General features: G+C 38.3%; 1 protein-coding gene across 3 annotated transcripts in view; it reads right to left on the reverse strand.

The window, feature by feature from the left end:
• smap1 (small ArfGAP 1) overlaps nucleotides 1-15489 on the reverse strand; it is a 102432-nt gene that overhangs the window by 42790 nt on the left and 44153 nt on the right. For 2 of the 3 annotated variants that reach the window (XM_039671921.2, XM_039671922.2), the window contains one exon: nucleotides 13815-13895. The exons of the other annotated variant lie outside the window; for it this stretch is intronic. In XM_039671921.2, coding sequence (XP_039527855.1) covers nucleotides 13815-13895 — 81 coding nt within the window. The remainder of the gene's footprint in view (nucleotides 1-13814; nucleotides 13896-15489) is intronic. 3 annotated transcript variants of the gene reach the window in all.

A 15489-nucleotide genomic window follows, 5' to 3' on the forward strand; every position in this document is an offset into this window, starting at 1 on the left:
AGTGAATCAGCATCTACGGTTCCAACACGGACTTTGAGTTGGAAATGAAGAGAGAGGAGAGACACAACAGAGGTTGTGCCGAGGCGGTTTTAGACAGAATGACTCAACGTTTTGATGAGGTAACACTGAAGCGAGACCAACTCATGAAGAACACATTTACTCTAGTTCTCTGTGCGCCTGGGATTCGGCCGTAGGCAGTCATTACAAAAGCACAACTGCAAGTGTGATATTGCTTTTATGGAACAGTTCAATAAACAAGTAATTATGAACAGGTAACTTACAATTCAGACTAATTTGGCTGCTTTCTGTATTTCGTTTCTGCTACAGAAAAAAATTTGAAATAAACTTTTGTATAATTTAAAATACATGGGCGTTTAGAAGTGACAGTTTGTTTCAGATTCTCTCAACTTGAAAAATGAGTATTCCTAAAAGAACTGGATTCTGTCAGAACAGTGGTATCTGGAATATTTATCCAAAAATGGAAACAATTTAAATTTTAACAGGAACAAACAAAAACGTAATCAAACTATCTGAACAGAAACACTTATTTGAAATTACCATTAATTGGTTAACTTAACATTATTTTTATTAAGATATTTTTGATGAAATCTGAGAGCTGTCTCACTCCTTCATACTAGTCCATAGGCTTCTTGAGGGATTGAAACTTGACGGCCTCGGGGTCAATCTTAACTATCAAGCGACGAGAACACTTTTTGTGTGCAAAAACATACATAAATAACGACTTTATTTCAACTATTTCCTTCTCTTTGGGCCTCTAGTCAATTAAACATGTTGGATCACTATTGGCTGACGCTGGTCATGTGTGTGATGCGTGTGACATACAACAACAGATTGCCCAGAGAGAAGGAAATGGATAGCTGAAAAAAAGTTGTTATTTTTGTTTTGTTTTTTGTTTTTTGCACAAAAAGTGTCCCGTCGTTCGATAAACTTGACCCAATGTCACTTGGACTATTTTAACGATGTCTTTAATAACTTTTCAAGGCTGGCAAGTTTCAATCCCTCAAGAAGCCTATGGATTAGTATGCAGGAGTGATCCAGCTCTCAGATTTCATCAAAAATGTCTTCATTCGTGTTCTGAAGATGAACGAAGGTCTTACGGGGTTGGAACAACATGAGGGTGAGTAAATACTGACAGAATTTTCATTTTTGGGTGAACTATCCCATTAATTTGCCAGTCAACCAATCTTCAAAAAGTACGGCAAATGCAAATGTTATGTTGACACATTCAACCTGAGTGAATGCAAGTAGCAAGGCAGTGTGCTGACATTAGTTGTTGGTTTGCAGAAATTTATCCGATGATATGTTACCATGGTGTTTTGAAACCAGTCAAAAAAGCAGGTTAGTGTAGAACCGCTAATATTAAACAAATAAATAAAAATGCAGGGATATTTTTTTAAATGACACCATGTTGTCAAAGTTAGTATTGTGACTATGCATGGTCAGACACGTGTCGTTATATTGTTAATATTTTTCCAAAATCAAGCTCAAATGGTGTTGACAAGGTTTTTATCCAGCGAATGTCAGAGATTTGTGTTTTGTCAATCATTAGAATGTTCACATCTGAGGCAGTAAATGCATCGCATTAAAGGGTTATTTAACCCAAAAATGAAAATTCTGTCAATAATTGCTCACCCTCATGTTGTTCCAACCCTTTAAGACTTTTGTTCATCTTCGGAACACGAATTAAGATATTTTTGATGAAATCTGAGAGCTGTCTCACTCCTTCATAGGCTGCTAGGTAATTGAATCTGCCGGCCCAGAAAAGTTAGTAAAGACATTGTTAAAATAGTTCAAGTGACTACAGTGCTAAACCTTAAGGTTATCGAGCGACGAGAATACTTTTTGTGTGCAAAATATGAATATAGTGTCATGGGCTATATTTTTTTTTTTCAAAAGATCGCATAGCACGCGTTTACAAGCCAGCGTCTTTATAGTAACGTTAGTCTATCGGCTACTGTTTTACATAATGGATATGTTAATTCAATTCAATGTTTGTCGGTAGATAATAGCTATGTTGTCAATATTATAATATCAAGCTACCATAGATGAATCTGCAAATTTGAAATTTGCATCTGCACTTTCACCAGAAAAATAAGTAACAAACATGACTATCAGCCTGCAGACATAGGATAGTTATCTTGACCGTTAGTTTGTTCGTCTAATCATGTATTACTTGCAAGAATAGCCCCTACCAAACTCAGTAATCACTATACTTTCACGTCTCGAGCTGGCGCGAGCTGCCCACCCCGGCTCTACAGGGATACTTGAGTGTGTTAAGCGCCCTCAAAAGAAAGCAATGCAGTCTACATTGAATGCAGCGAGGGGCGAAGCTACACAACACATTCCCAACAGTAAACTGATCACCCGCGTGCTCTGTTTCTGACGCAATTCAAATTTGGTTTTACTTGCTGCTTCAGCCATAACAACATACAGAGGGTTAAAAAAAAACGCTCGTTGGGCTCGGAATTTGAGGAAGTGGGGGAAGTGATGTATGCCATAAAGCAGTCGAATTTCCTACCCGCTCCCCAAAGTTACAAAGTGCCAGTAAAAGCGATACAGACCATTTCAGACTATGGCAGACCTGTCATTCAACCTATTGTAAGTCGATGTCCCATCGCAAGGGTTTTGGTAAAATATTATAAAGGTTGAAAAACCAACATAGTGCTGATTTCACAATATTCCTGTTATAAGCTTTTAAAATTCTCACAACCCCAAACTTTTTAATGGTAGTGTACACTTAGAAAGAGAGCAAGAGAGAAAGGAGATGTGCATCACACTGGTTAGTGCCAGGCCTTGAGCTTTAAATATCTCGTCTGGATTAATTATGCATTTCACCTCGCAAAGACTACAAAGGAAATATATCACCTGCTGGCACTACACATAAACACGAAACACTCATGCAGCCTCGTACTAGTGAGATGCATGTGTGTGTCTTCATTAAGTGCAGTGATCAGGATCATAACTCTTACACAAAAGCAACTGTTCAATTAAACACATGCATACTGTTAACAGCAGGTCCTGCTCTATTGAATGTAAAAGACCCTGAACTTGATCAATGGGATCTCACCTGTTCACCTGCAATCTTAATGCGTCTATATGACGCGTACAAATATGTCACTTGTATCCCCTGTGTCACTTGGCACCTCAATAACAGTCTCCTAGCAGGAGGTGATGTGTGCTGTGTATTCTTTTTGACATTGCCCACCAAAAAATATACAAAAAATGTATATTTCATATAATATATAATATAAATCCAAAAAATTACTGTTTTTGAATGAATATATGCAGCCTTGGTGAGCATAAGAAGCTCCTTTCAAACAAACAAAAAAACCAACCCAACTTCAGAATCAGTAAACAAAAATTCATAAAATCTTTAAGATACTTTTCTTAGTCACTTGCTCATTTCTCATTTCTGCTCGTTTCCTGTTTGTTATCAGACTGCACACACATACTAGCTGCCCAAATATAATTTTAATTTCGTTACATCATTAAATACTTTAAATAGTTTAAATGATTAAAAAAAACTTTAATCAAAAATATTTTAATATTTTGGGGAAACTAGCCAAGATGGTACATTTTAACATTCCAAATTTCTCGTCATTTATAATTTATTATTTTTTCCAAAACAGAGGGCCTGCCCTGTATGCAGCAGTTGCCTTTCATTGAAAGGTTGAACAAAATTTTTGCAATGATTAATATCTACCCAAGAACTCTTTAGGAACAGTCACAAATGAAAAACAACAACGACATGGTTTAAAGCGATTGGCTTTTTCGATTGAAGCTCTGTATTCCTGACAGCTTGAAACATAAATCTCAGCTCAGATTAGAGAAGTGGTTATCAACAATAGAGCTTCTGCAAACTTCCAATAGAGCTGACTTAAATGGAATGAACTGTTGTTATTTTCTAAATTCTGTGTTTCTGTTAATGAAAAAGCAGCTTTGTCAAAATTTTATAAGACATTCTAGAAACATCTTAGCCTATGGGGGGTGGGTTGTCTTTGAATATTGTGTTGGACAACAGGGTCAAAAATGTTGTTACAGGTGCATTATGGAACAGGGGCTCTGAACACTTCAACCATCTACACTCTCAGAAAAAAAGGTACAAAAGCTGTCACTGAGGCTATACCTTTTCAAAAGGTACACTTTTGTACCCAAAGGCTGCATATTGGTGGTGGTACATATTAGCACCTAAAATGTACATATTAGCACCTAAAATGTACACATTAGCACCTAAAATGTACACGTTGGGACCTAAAATGGACATATTAGCTCTTGAAATGGACATTAGCACCTAAAATGTACATATCAGCACCTAAAATGTACATATTAACACTTAAAATGTACATATCAGCACCTAAAATGTACATATTAGCACCTAAATGTACATACCAGCACCTAAAATGTACACATTAGCACCTAAAATGTACACATTAGCACCTAAAATGTACACATTAGCACCTAAAATGTACATATTGGGACCTAAAATGGACATATTAGCTCTTGAAATGGACATTAGCACCTAAAATGTACATATTGGGACCTAAAATGGACATATTAGCTCTTGAAATGGACATTAGCACCTAAAATGTACATATCAGCACCTAAAATGTACATATTAACACTTAAAATGTACATATTAGCACCTAAAATGTACATATTAGCCCCTAAAATGGACAAAAGTTTACCTTTTGAAAAGGTACAGCCCCAGTGACAGCTTTTGTACCTTTTTTCAGAGTGTGTATAGGCTAGGAAGGGCCTCTTGTTTCCCCAGCAGTCGACTGCACATCTGGATGCACCGTATTCTACACAAGGTCGAGTAATATGGAAATTCCTCCTCTCCAACTGCTCTTAGTCCCTTGACAGCAGACTGTCACAAGAACAGCAGGGGGATGGAAAGATCTGAGCAAGAAATGCATGCACACACTCAAAAAGGACAAACATGAATGTGATTAATATGTGGAGCTTTCCACATATACACACCCTTACTCCAATGTCTTAGATGATTCCCAGGTGAACAGAGGGCTTACAATTTCAAACAATAACAGCAGCAGAATCCTGTACACACACACACACACAAAGAACACTACACATGCATGTGTACCAGACAATAACAGCAGCATTTTCAGATCGGCAAACGCTGCGTGATTCTTCTTTGATTATTTATTCATTGCTGAAATGGGGAAAAAAACCTGAAACATAAGCTTCATTTCCAAAGGGAAAAGAGCGGAGGATGAGTGAGCGAGAAAGCAAGACAGGTGTTTGAAGGAAGCGAGACTCGATGAGCAACACCGAGCCAAAAAAAACAACAACCCCAAAACATATACAGGAACATGTTGCGGCACCACATGTGGAATCACACACGGTGTATGCTGTTGTGTGGGCACTAACCCTGGAGAGAAAGCAGATGCTAGCATAGCCTAACGTTCCAATGAGAGATAGGGGAAATCATGTTGAGCATAGCAATAGTGGATGTTTTATTATTATTATATCTATGAAACATTTACAAATTCTGGACATGACGAAAAAAGACTGAGGTGCAGAGATAATTTGAGCAGTTACCTTGCCTACTGGCCTTGAAAAGCACATGAGATAAAACACGCTTGAGAGAGAGAGAGAGAGCTAGCGGGGGGCTCGGTCAAGGTTTTTGATTGCATTCAGGGAGAGTCACGGCAAATGAAAACAATTGTGGCGCGGCTGCCTTCATTAGCGCATACAGAGAGCTTTTCATACTAATTCCACTTAAACCCTAATGAGCATCTCACTGAGTTTTAATGAGAGACGGTCGGGCAGGACGAGATACTCGGGCAGTCACTGCCCTCCAGAAACGGTCTACTGGGGTCACTGGAAAAACAAATTGCAATCTAATAAACTCAAAGGCAAGCACAAGCCAACTAGATGCTCATTGCGTTCAGACCTTCCAGGATCTCGAAAATTCTGGAAACTGCTGCGGGAGGAGAATTAAATTAAATAAGAGAGTCATTTTACAAATGTTTATTCTTCCCTAATATACTATAAAATGCAAAAAGATAAGGAACTGGGATTCTGGGTTGTTAAAAAGTGCTATAAACAATATTAGCCATTCTGGAACTTTTCACCAACTAATAAATTAGAGACAACCTCTTGTTCCCAAACCCGGCCTGCTAAAATACCATCACACTGTTGAGAATACACTGTAATACGGATGGAGAGAAGGTTTTCACATGAAAACCTAACAACTGCTTATGAAGCTCAATATGGTACTTAACTTAAATGATCCGCTTCAGCTACCATGATCTCAACTTCCAGCTCGGCAAATATGGAACATCCAAAATGATCGACAGGAAGAAACTGTCTTAGTTTGAATGGATGAACGAAATATCGATGAACAGATGGATACTGTAAAACTTAAAATAATAGCCAGGGCTTTTATTTTCCCAAATCGTCAAACTGCAGCGGCTTGTATTTTTGAGAGGCGTCTATATGAGACCGGCCTTCATAATTTAGTTTTGCAATGTTGTTCATTGAGTCTCTAAAAAACTCCAAATGCTCCACGTGAAACTGCAGTCTTCCAACCTTTTACTATTGTGCCAATTGATTTGATTATGCGCGAGGGACAGAAAGAGCAAGATAGCGCTCGTGTCGTTCTCTCTTCGTTATGCGCCCTGTGACTCACCGATTAAAATAGGTTTTGGCAGGACAAAAATCTGCTTTGGCAGCCGCCAAAAAGCGGACGATCTGACGGTTTTAGAAGATCAACACCCCAAAACGGCCTGTACTTGAGACCGGCTTTTATCTGCAGCCACACCAGGTGTGTAAAAGAGACAGGCGTCTATTTGGGACTCGGCTATTATTTGAAGTTTTACGGTACATCAAAATTCATTACCTAAGCGATATACAAATTACATCAACAATAAAAAATTAAGTTCAGTCAGGACCACTTTGAGAATGAAATGTATTGACAATCTTTGGGTTTGGCGAGAGGCTTAGGGTCTAAGGTGCTCAAGCTGCATTCTAGACAGCTTGAGATGCATCCTTCAGACACAAATCCCCCAAGCCTTTTAATAACCAAATGTTTCTTCGCATATGTTTACAGACAGGGTTTCTATACAGAATCCACTGCTCTATTATGAACATGCTAGGAGGTGAAGGGGTGGAGGTGGGTGTAAATGTCTGTGCGAAAGACGGCTGAGCATTCGAGTTTAATTACTATAGTTGATTAGAGTAGGTAAAGCAACAAATAAAAGAAGGCTTTTATTAACCCCCGCCGAGCTGTGTGGAGCACTTTTATCATGGACGGATGCACTTTTATGGACTTCAAAACAAAAATGGCCATTCACTACAATTATAAAGCTGGGAAGAGCCAGGACCTTTTTTTAATATAACTCTGATTGTATCTGTCTGAAAGAAGAATGTCATAAACACCTATAATGTCTTGATGGTGAATAAATCATGGGGTAAATTTCATTTTTTGGTGATTTATATCTTTAAGTATAGCACCTTTAAGAATAATATTGTGTAATTTGTAAATTCCCATCCTGGGTTTTATGTGACGGTGATGGTGAAGGTTAAGTAACAGTAGTTACATTTGTATTTGTACCTTTCCTACAGTAATGACAGACAGTAGATATGGTCCTGTGAACAGGCATGACCCCTCTGGAATGAACTGTCCAGACAGAACCACATCCATTCATTTATGAGCAGCATATCGTAAAACCAAGGCTCCATCAAAGACTGATCCAATTGTAGCACTATTCTAGAGAATGTTATAGACCATCTGCTGTACATTTCAGTCCATATAAGGGACCGTTATGTCTAAAAAAATAAATAAATAAAAAAAACATAAGAATGGAGCACAGCTCAGCAGGGATGTGATTGTGCAAGTGGAAAAAAAGCAGGGCATTTTTTTAAGACCCAGCATAAAGCACTTTTTACTTTTTAAACACCTAAATCAGCCATTTACTGCATTAACTACCAGGTGAGTGACACACATGAAATATATTTAACAGCTATAATTTATTTCTGGTAATACAAAACATGACGCATGAACTTATCTTGGGGAAAATGTAAGGGTGATAAATGTTCTGTAGTTCTGCAAAGAAAACAAGTAACTGGGTATCTCATTCAGTAAATAAAATTCCACTCAAACTTCTATAATAGGAATAGGAAATATATAATGTTTTTTTTTTTTTTTTTTTTTTGGTAAACTGCACATCATATTCTGGCAACACAATAAACAACCTAAGAACCATTTATGAATTATATGAATGCTTTTTACTAATTAAAAAATAAAGACTATACAATCTTACCAGTATGAAGAATAAATTAAATTAACTGGAATAAATTGTACACAAAAAGGGAGCAGAGAATGTGATCGATCGAGCTTTGCATGCTCTTTATACGCATAAATGGTCTTTTACGTATAAATGACCTTTTACGTGCATCCAATAAGCAATTTAATGCCGTAGGCTACATTTGATACGCACTTTTTTTGCCTACCAGATGCACATATTACTTTTGTGTATAAAGAGCAAGCCTAATATATGCACACCATGCAATAGGCCTAGATACGCAGTGCCAGGAACGATTGTGAGGCTGTCCATAACGGGTCTAGAGCGAGTTAAAGCACGCACAAAACTCGTGTAAAAAAAAAAAAAAAAATCACAAAAACGTGCAACATGAATTTCTTACATCGAATTTGCACTTTGTTGTTTATGATGGAAGTCAGAAGAATTCAGTCTCAGCGCACTGAACAAAACTATTTGTTTCTCCGATGACTAATTTGAACGCTCTGCTCATAAACTCAACGGAAACGTGTGCGAATGGTTAAAACGCTGCAAAACAAAATCTGATGGAAATGCCGTAGACGGATGGATCGAATGAACGTTAAGTATTGTAGTTTGTTTAACTAAATTTATCACTTAAACATTCTATTATGTAAATATTTTGAAACAAATTACAATGACTTTCCCAAAACTTCCATACACCCCCCACCACCCCCAATTTTATTTTTATTATTGATCCGCATGATTCTCGTGTTTTTGTGGAAACTGCTACATTTTGAGGTTCTTTGAGGAATAGAAATCGAAAAAGAAAAGCATTTATATGAACTATAAATCTTTTGTAACAACGTAAATGGTCACTTCAGATCGAATTTATTCACATAAAAAAAATCTCAAATAACCCCAAACTTCTGAACAGAAGTTTCTCTATAAATCAAATCAAGGTAGGCATTTTAACCAAATAAATATTTTTTATTGCAAACTTACAATATGACAATTAGCAGATTCTCTCTTAAAAAAGGGAGTGGATGCTACAAGCACTGAGCTTAATAGCAAATGAACACTAAATTAACAATTCTATTAAAATAATTTAATCAGTCGGCCAAGGCTGTTTATTTGTTATAACCGATACTTGAGGTTGGTACCAAAGGCTGGTATCGTACCAAGGCCAAAATATTGGTATCAATCCAACCCTACAGCAGACAGATGGAGCGATAGCTACAGCCAACTGAATTTACTTCAGTTGGCTGTATTACATCACGTCAGCCTGGCAAACACACAAACATCTCTGAATGTTTTTATGCAGCAAAACAAACCATCATACATAACGAGATGTTCACCTTTCTCTCGTGCTGGCAGGATGTTGTCTGAAGGTTGTTTTAAGTGGCAGACATGCTATAAATGGCTACATTGTTTCACACATGAAGCCAGACTGCCATTTTAATCGGTCTACATTGACCTGGGGTCAGTGCTGGTTTCTCTTTCTGGTTCTTCCTTTTTCACACTCCCTAAAACACACAGTGCCCTGGCGATCTCAACATGTGGCTCACAGACTATGGATCAGGAGAGGTCATAGTGGGGGGCACGACAAAAGCGACACAGTCGCACACACGTAGTAGTGGAGGTTCAGGAAAGGCTATGAATATCATTGTAAGGTCCTCGCTTGGCTGACTTTAACATAAGCCAGCAAGCACCTTTGATGGCAAAGGAAATATGTATGGAGATTAACTCACAACGACAGACAAATGAAGGTTGTCGAAGGGGAAAATATGCATCAGATGCCACAAGGCAGGCACCCCTGTTCCCCGCAGGAGCGTTTAAGAGACGTGCACGGCATCTCATTCAGCCATTCAGGGATGACCAAATTAAGGTTTGATAGATGGATAGCTGTGGAATGATGTTTGCACTCAACAGAGAAAAACCAAAGGCAGCATACTTGTCTTACTCTTAAAGGTGCAGTGTGTCATTTCTGAGCCGCTAGCACCTGAGCAATGTATATGTATAATGTATACATATATAGATATATACATACATATCTATATATGTATATGTGTAATATACAAACATATCTATACATATCTATCTATCTATCTATCTATCTATCTATCTATCTATCTATCTATCTATCTATCTATCTATCTATCCATCCATCTAATTTATCATCTGTCCACATCATCAAATCTGGTTTTCTGGTCTGATTCTCCAGACACAAGTTAAACCTGCAAAGGCTTATTATTATTATTATTATTATTAAAAAAACACAACTAATCTTCACAGGTTCCCTATTAGCATTGGGTTTAAATCCAAAATACTGCCAAATAGGTAATTTTATATTTTGCGACCAAATCTTCCGCCATCCGATAAATGAAATCTGACTCCTACTACTGATCCGTGCAGCGACTTTCTTTCGGCTTACACTGCATTGAACAGACCTGTTCAGCTCTAAATTATTTTTTTATTAATATAAAACAATCAAAACACCGGTAACAGACTATCGCAGCAAGCCTAAACATGAGATATTACTAATATTAAAAAGCCAATTAAATTAAAGACGGACATCCTACTAACCATTTGTGAGTCAGTTTGAAAACCTCAGGGCTAAGGTATCGATTTAGTATTCATACAGTATGAACCTCTGGTACCTTGGTTTCAAAGACAAAGTTAATCTCAATCCAGTCTGACAGCAGAAAGAGGAACATTCACTACAGCAAACTGAAGGTAGTTTGTTCTGTGTTAGCACACTGGTTTTGTGTATGGAGGTTCACACATGAGCTGTCACATATGGCCACAGGCACCAGCCCCAAAGGAACAAAGGTGCTGAACTGCCCTGTCAGGATCTTTCCCTCCATTCCTTCATCTATCACACTTTTGCCTTCATCTCATCCCTCTCCCTCCGGGAAAGGTGCGAGACTGCTCTAGAACAGGAGGTGCCCCTGCAGTGTTAACTCAGTCTCTATTAATGCTTAGTCGTCTTCCAGGAGTTACAAAGACAGTGAATATTTTTGACTCAGTGGAGCAGAAAGCGGAGAGATTGCAGCTGGACTTCCAAAGGCCACTGCATTTTTCAATCTTCTCCAATGTGACCCAAAATTCAAACAACATACCACCACAAAGAGTTGAGACAGATGGAAAGAAAGTAGTGGATTAGCAGCTTGTGAGGCCAAAAAGTTGCAGGTTGGTTCTGAAGCATGCAAATCTTAAATGCAAATAACAAAATTCAACTAGTCATAAAATCATGCACCGCTAGGACAGCAAAATATATAACATAAAAAAGAGGGAGAAAACCATCTATCTATCCATCTATCTATCTCTATGTGTGTGTAAGTGTGGCATGTTGATAGGCATGTTGCCAATCTGTGTGTGAATTTGTCCATTCAAGAGCAAGACTTTAAAAAGAAATCAATATTTGGAAGCTGTCTGACAAGGCTTTCCCTGTGCATGCTTTAGATGAGTGCACACACAAATTTTCTCACAGCACGCAAGTTGAGTTCAACTTGCGCTTGAATGTTTAAATTGACAAGGCTTAAATTAACGATAGCATCATGTGCTGTTCAGGTCTCACCTGACCTGGGTAACCTGGGTGATGACGAGGAAATGACTGGTCATATTAGAACAAACAGCACTCGCATTGAACCCAGTTTAGGGGAAGCCAGAATGCGTATCGACAAAAACATACATTAGCCTAACTATTTTCAACAAACCACATTATAGATGCGTTGTCAGATTTAAGATGAACTGTGGGTGGATAAAAAACAATCGCGATTGGACTCACACAGCAGCAATCGTGTCCAGGTAAAAAGCACCCTAAGACAACCTATAATCTAGTTTTGCATACACCTATAGAGGCACGTGTGCAGGACAAGAAAGCATGAAGAATAAGGAGCCATAAAGAGAGAGGTAGTAAGAGTGCGAGAGACACTACTGAATAAAAAGAAACACCACTGCCCTCTCTGTGACTTTCTCCACTCTCACTCGGGGCCAACCAGCCTCGCACTACCACCTGTCAATCAAGTACCACCATTGTGCTCTCTGACTGCTAGATGACAATAATACACATTCCCAAAAGCCTGCCTCACACACTTTTTTTTCTCTCACACTCGACTGCCAATTTCATATCCCTTTTTTCCCTGCGTTTGTTTTCTACGTTACAAACCCAGATGACCCCAAACTGCGCTTCAGGGGAGGGGAAAGGTGTGTGTGACTGCGAGTGGTTATGAAGTGTAGCTCGAAGGAAAGAAAGGTGCCTGGAGTGAGAGGATCATTACACAAGTACAAATGTAAGATGCCTGTTCATGTTTTTTTTTCTTATGCTGCAGAGTTGTGAATGTGCACTGTCGACTAGGTGAAAAAATAAAATTACTGCTGCTGTGGCTATTTCAGCACATCTATGTAGTGTTTGCTTGTTTGCTCAAGCCTGCAATATCTGCTACTCTACGTGTCCACTGGCGCAGAAGGAACCCGCTCGATACCGCTCAGAGCACCAGAGATCAGACACTTGGGGGTTTGTCTGTAAAATGAACAGCAGTGTGGTCATTTCCATGTGGGCAATTGCGTATATATATATATATATATATATATATATGCGAAAGACTATAGCTCGAAAAATGCAATATTAATTTCTGAATGCCAAAAGTATGTGGCGCGTGTATGTGGCAATTTAATACATTTTTATTATGCTATTCTTTTGACAATCATAATTTAGAATACATCATAAACACGCACAATAATGCATCATGTACAGACAAACACAACACAGGTCAAAAGTTTAGGGTCAATAAGATTTCAATTTTCCATTTTAGGAAGCAATGTAACACACCTTTTGTCAACTCAAACTCATTCTAGCCACAAAGAGAACAGATCAAACTGATTTTGCTGTGGTACCGAAATTGGCACTGAGAAGAATCATAAAATTTTAATGGTATCGGTACAGACTACTGGAATTTTGGTACTGTGACATCCCTACCACCATGTACCCATCCTCTGATGGCTACTTCCAGCAGGATAATGTACCATGTCACAAAGCTCGAATCATTTCAAATTAGTTTCTTGAACATGACACTGAGTTCACTGTACTAAAATGGCCCCCACACAGATCTCAACCCATAGAGCATTTTTGGGATGTGGTGGAACGGGAGCTTCGTGCCCTGGATCCCTCAAATCTCCATCAACTGCAAGCTATCCTATCAATATGGTCCAACATTTCTAAAGAATGCTTTCAGCACCTTGTTGAATCAATGCCACGTAGAATTAAGGCAGTTCTGAAGCCGAAAGAGGGTCAAACACAGCATTAGTATGGTGTTCCTAATAATCCTTTAGGTGAGTGTATGTGGGCCTCAGTCAGACAGCTCTCAGATTTAATAAAAAAATATCTTAATTTGTGTTCCGAAGACGAACGAAAGTCTTACGGGGTTGCTACGACATGAGGATGAGTAATCATTTTTGGGTGAACTAACCCTTTAAAATGATTAAAAAAAACACATTTGTCATTAAAAGGTAATGGCTCCAGTCTATTTGGTAAGTAATGAGGTTGAATACCTTCTCAAAAACTGCTGGCTTGTTCCCTTTATCGGTGTCCTTTTCCCTCTTCTTCTCCTCCTTTTTCTTCTCTCTCTCTTTCTGTGTCAGAATAAGGAATAGAAAATATAGTGTGTCAGGATAAACTACACTCAGAGTCAGGACATAGACACAAATACACCACGCATACACACACACGAAATTGAACATGGAGGAAAAAGTTGAGTCAGCCACAAGTCTGAGGTGCCTTTAGGGCACAAGGCTTATTTTGCCTTGAGGCCTGTACTTTGACAGCTTAAATATGGCTAACAAAACTTAAAACACACACGCTATACATTTCAGTTTCTACAACTGTGAGAACATCACAGAAAAACTTTGTTATTTTGACAGAGATGACCTTCACAGTGTCATTTTCACCACATCTCAATATATGTGATGTTTTTGACCATATTTTTGACGTTGGAAGAGTATGCACTTTGGTATGCACAGTAGGACTTTAAGCTCGCAATTTGGCCCGAACTCAGCGTACTACTCCCAATATTCCTGGCTGGGATAGAAACCAGCCGAGAGTGAGTTGGGGTGGCGGAGGGATGCTGGGAAACTACTGTAAATATTCGACATACATAGGTTCGACATACTATTTTTGCAATCGGACAAAATGCAATGATTGGATGACATTTATTTGGTCCTGAGATATCTACAGAAGACATTTGTACATTTATATATATATATATAGACCACTTCTATTACTGATTGCTATCAGGATGTGAAGAGAGATTCAACCAGTATAACAAAAAGTGTTTAAGAAAAACATTGTCTGAAAATTGTTATTATAAATAATTGTAATAATATAGAGTCAAATAAAAAATTTATTTAAATATCTAAGTTTTTAACATGTTCACAAAGAAAATTAGCATTATTAGCATTTTGTGATTAAGAGATAACATGTATACATACATACAGACAACATTTTTTTTTTTTTTTTTTCAAATTCTGGAAAAAAAGTGCCTGGGGGTTGAAGAAACACCCATATACAGTTTTGCAATAGCTTAAAGTGCATCGTTTAAAACTCCCAACACTATGTTGTAGCCAAACAATCGCATCATAAAGGCTTGGCCTTGATATCGAGCCATCAGCCCTCCTTTTCTCTCAGCACAAATCAATTGCTGCTGCAAAAAACGCTGAGCGAGAGGCTGGTTCAGGTGTGGGAGTAAAGGATCAGAGTGGGTTTTCTGCAGTCGTGGTGGTGTCTGACTGGCACTATGATTACCAGCAGAAGGAACAAATGGAGAACAGGCCTAAAGGAGAGGTGCGGATTGGCCGTTTGGAGCTCTTTATGGGCCCATTGATTATTCTATTTCCCCTCTGCATGCTGCCAGAGCTGTGCTATCGATTCCTTTCCACAGCAGAGCACAGAGGCATCTGACTCCCCACACACACACAAATACAACCACAGCACTTTTTAACAATGGATGTGAACCCGTCAGTGTGATTTCTATAGGTTCTTTCATCTTCCCCTTTGTTTGGTTTAAATAATCGTTCTTACAGGCTGTTATATAATCTGTTGCTAACTTGTCAATAGTCATAAGGTTCTAGTTGAGCAATTACATCCGCTTTACATGCTCCATTTTACAAATAGATTATGTATTGGAAATTGTAGCAGTAGGAAATTAAATAGAACTGGTATATATTATTT

This window comes from Pimephales promelas, chromosome 11, assembly GCF_988280905.1.
Source record: "Pimephales promelas chromosome 11, fPimPro1.hap1.1, whole genome shotgun sequence".
Lineage (NCBI taxonomy): Eukaryota > Metazoa > Chordata > Actinopteri > Cypriniformes > Leuciscidae > Pimephales > Pimephales promelas.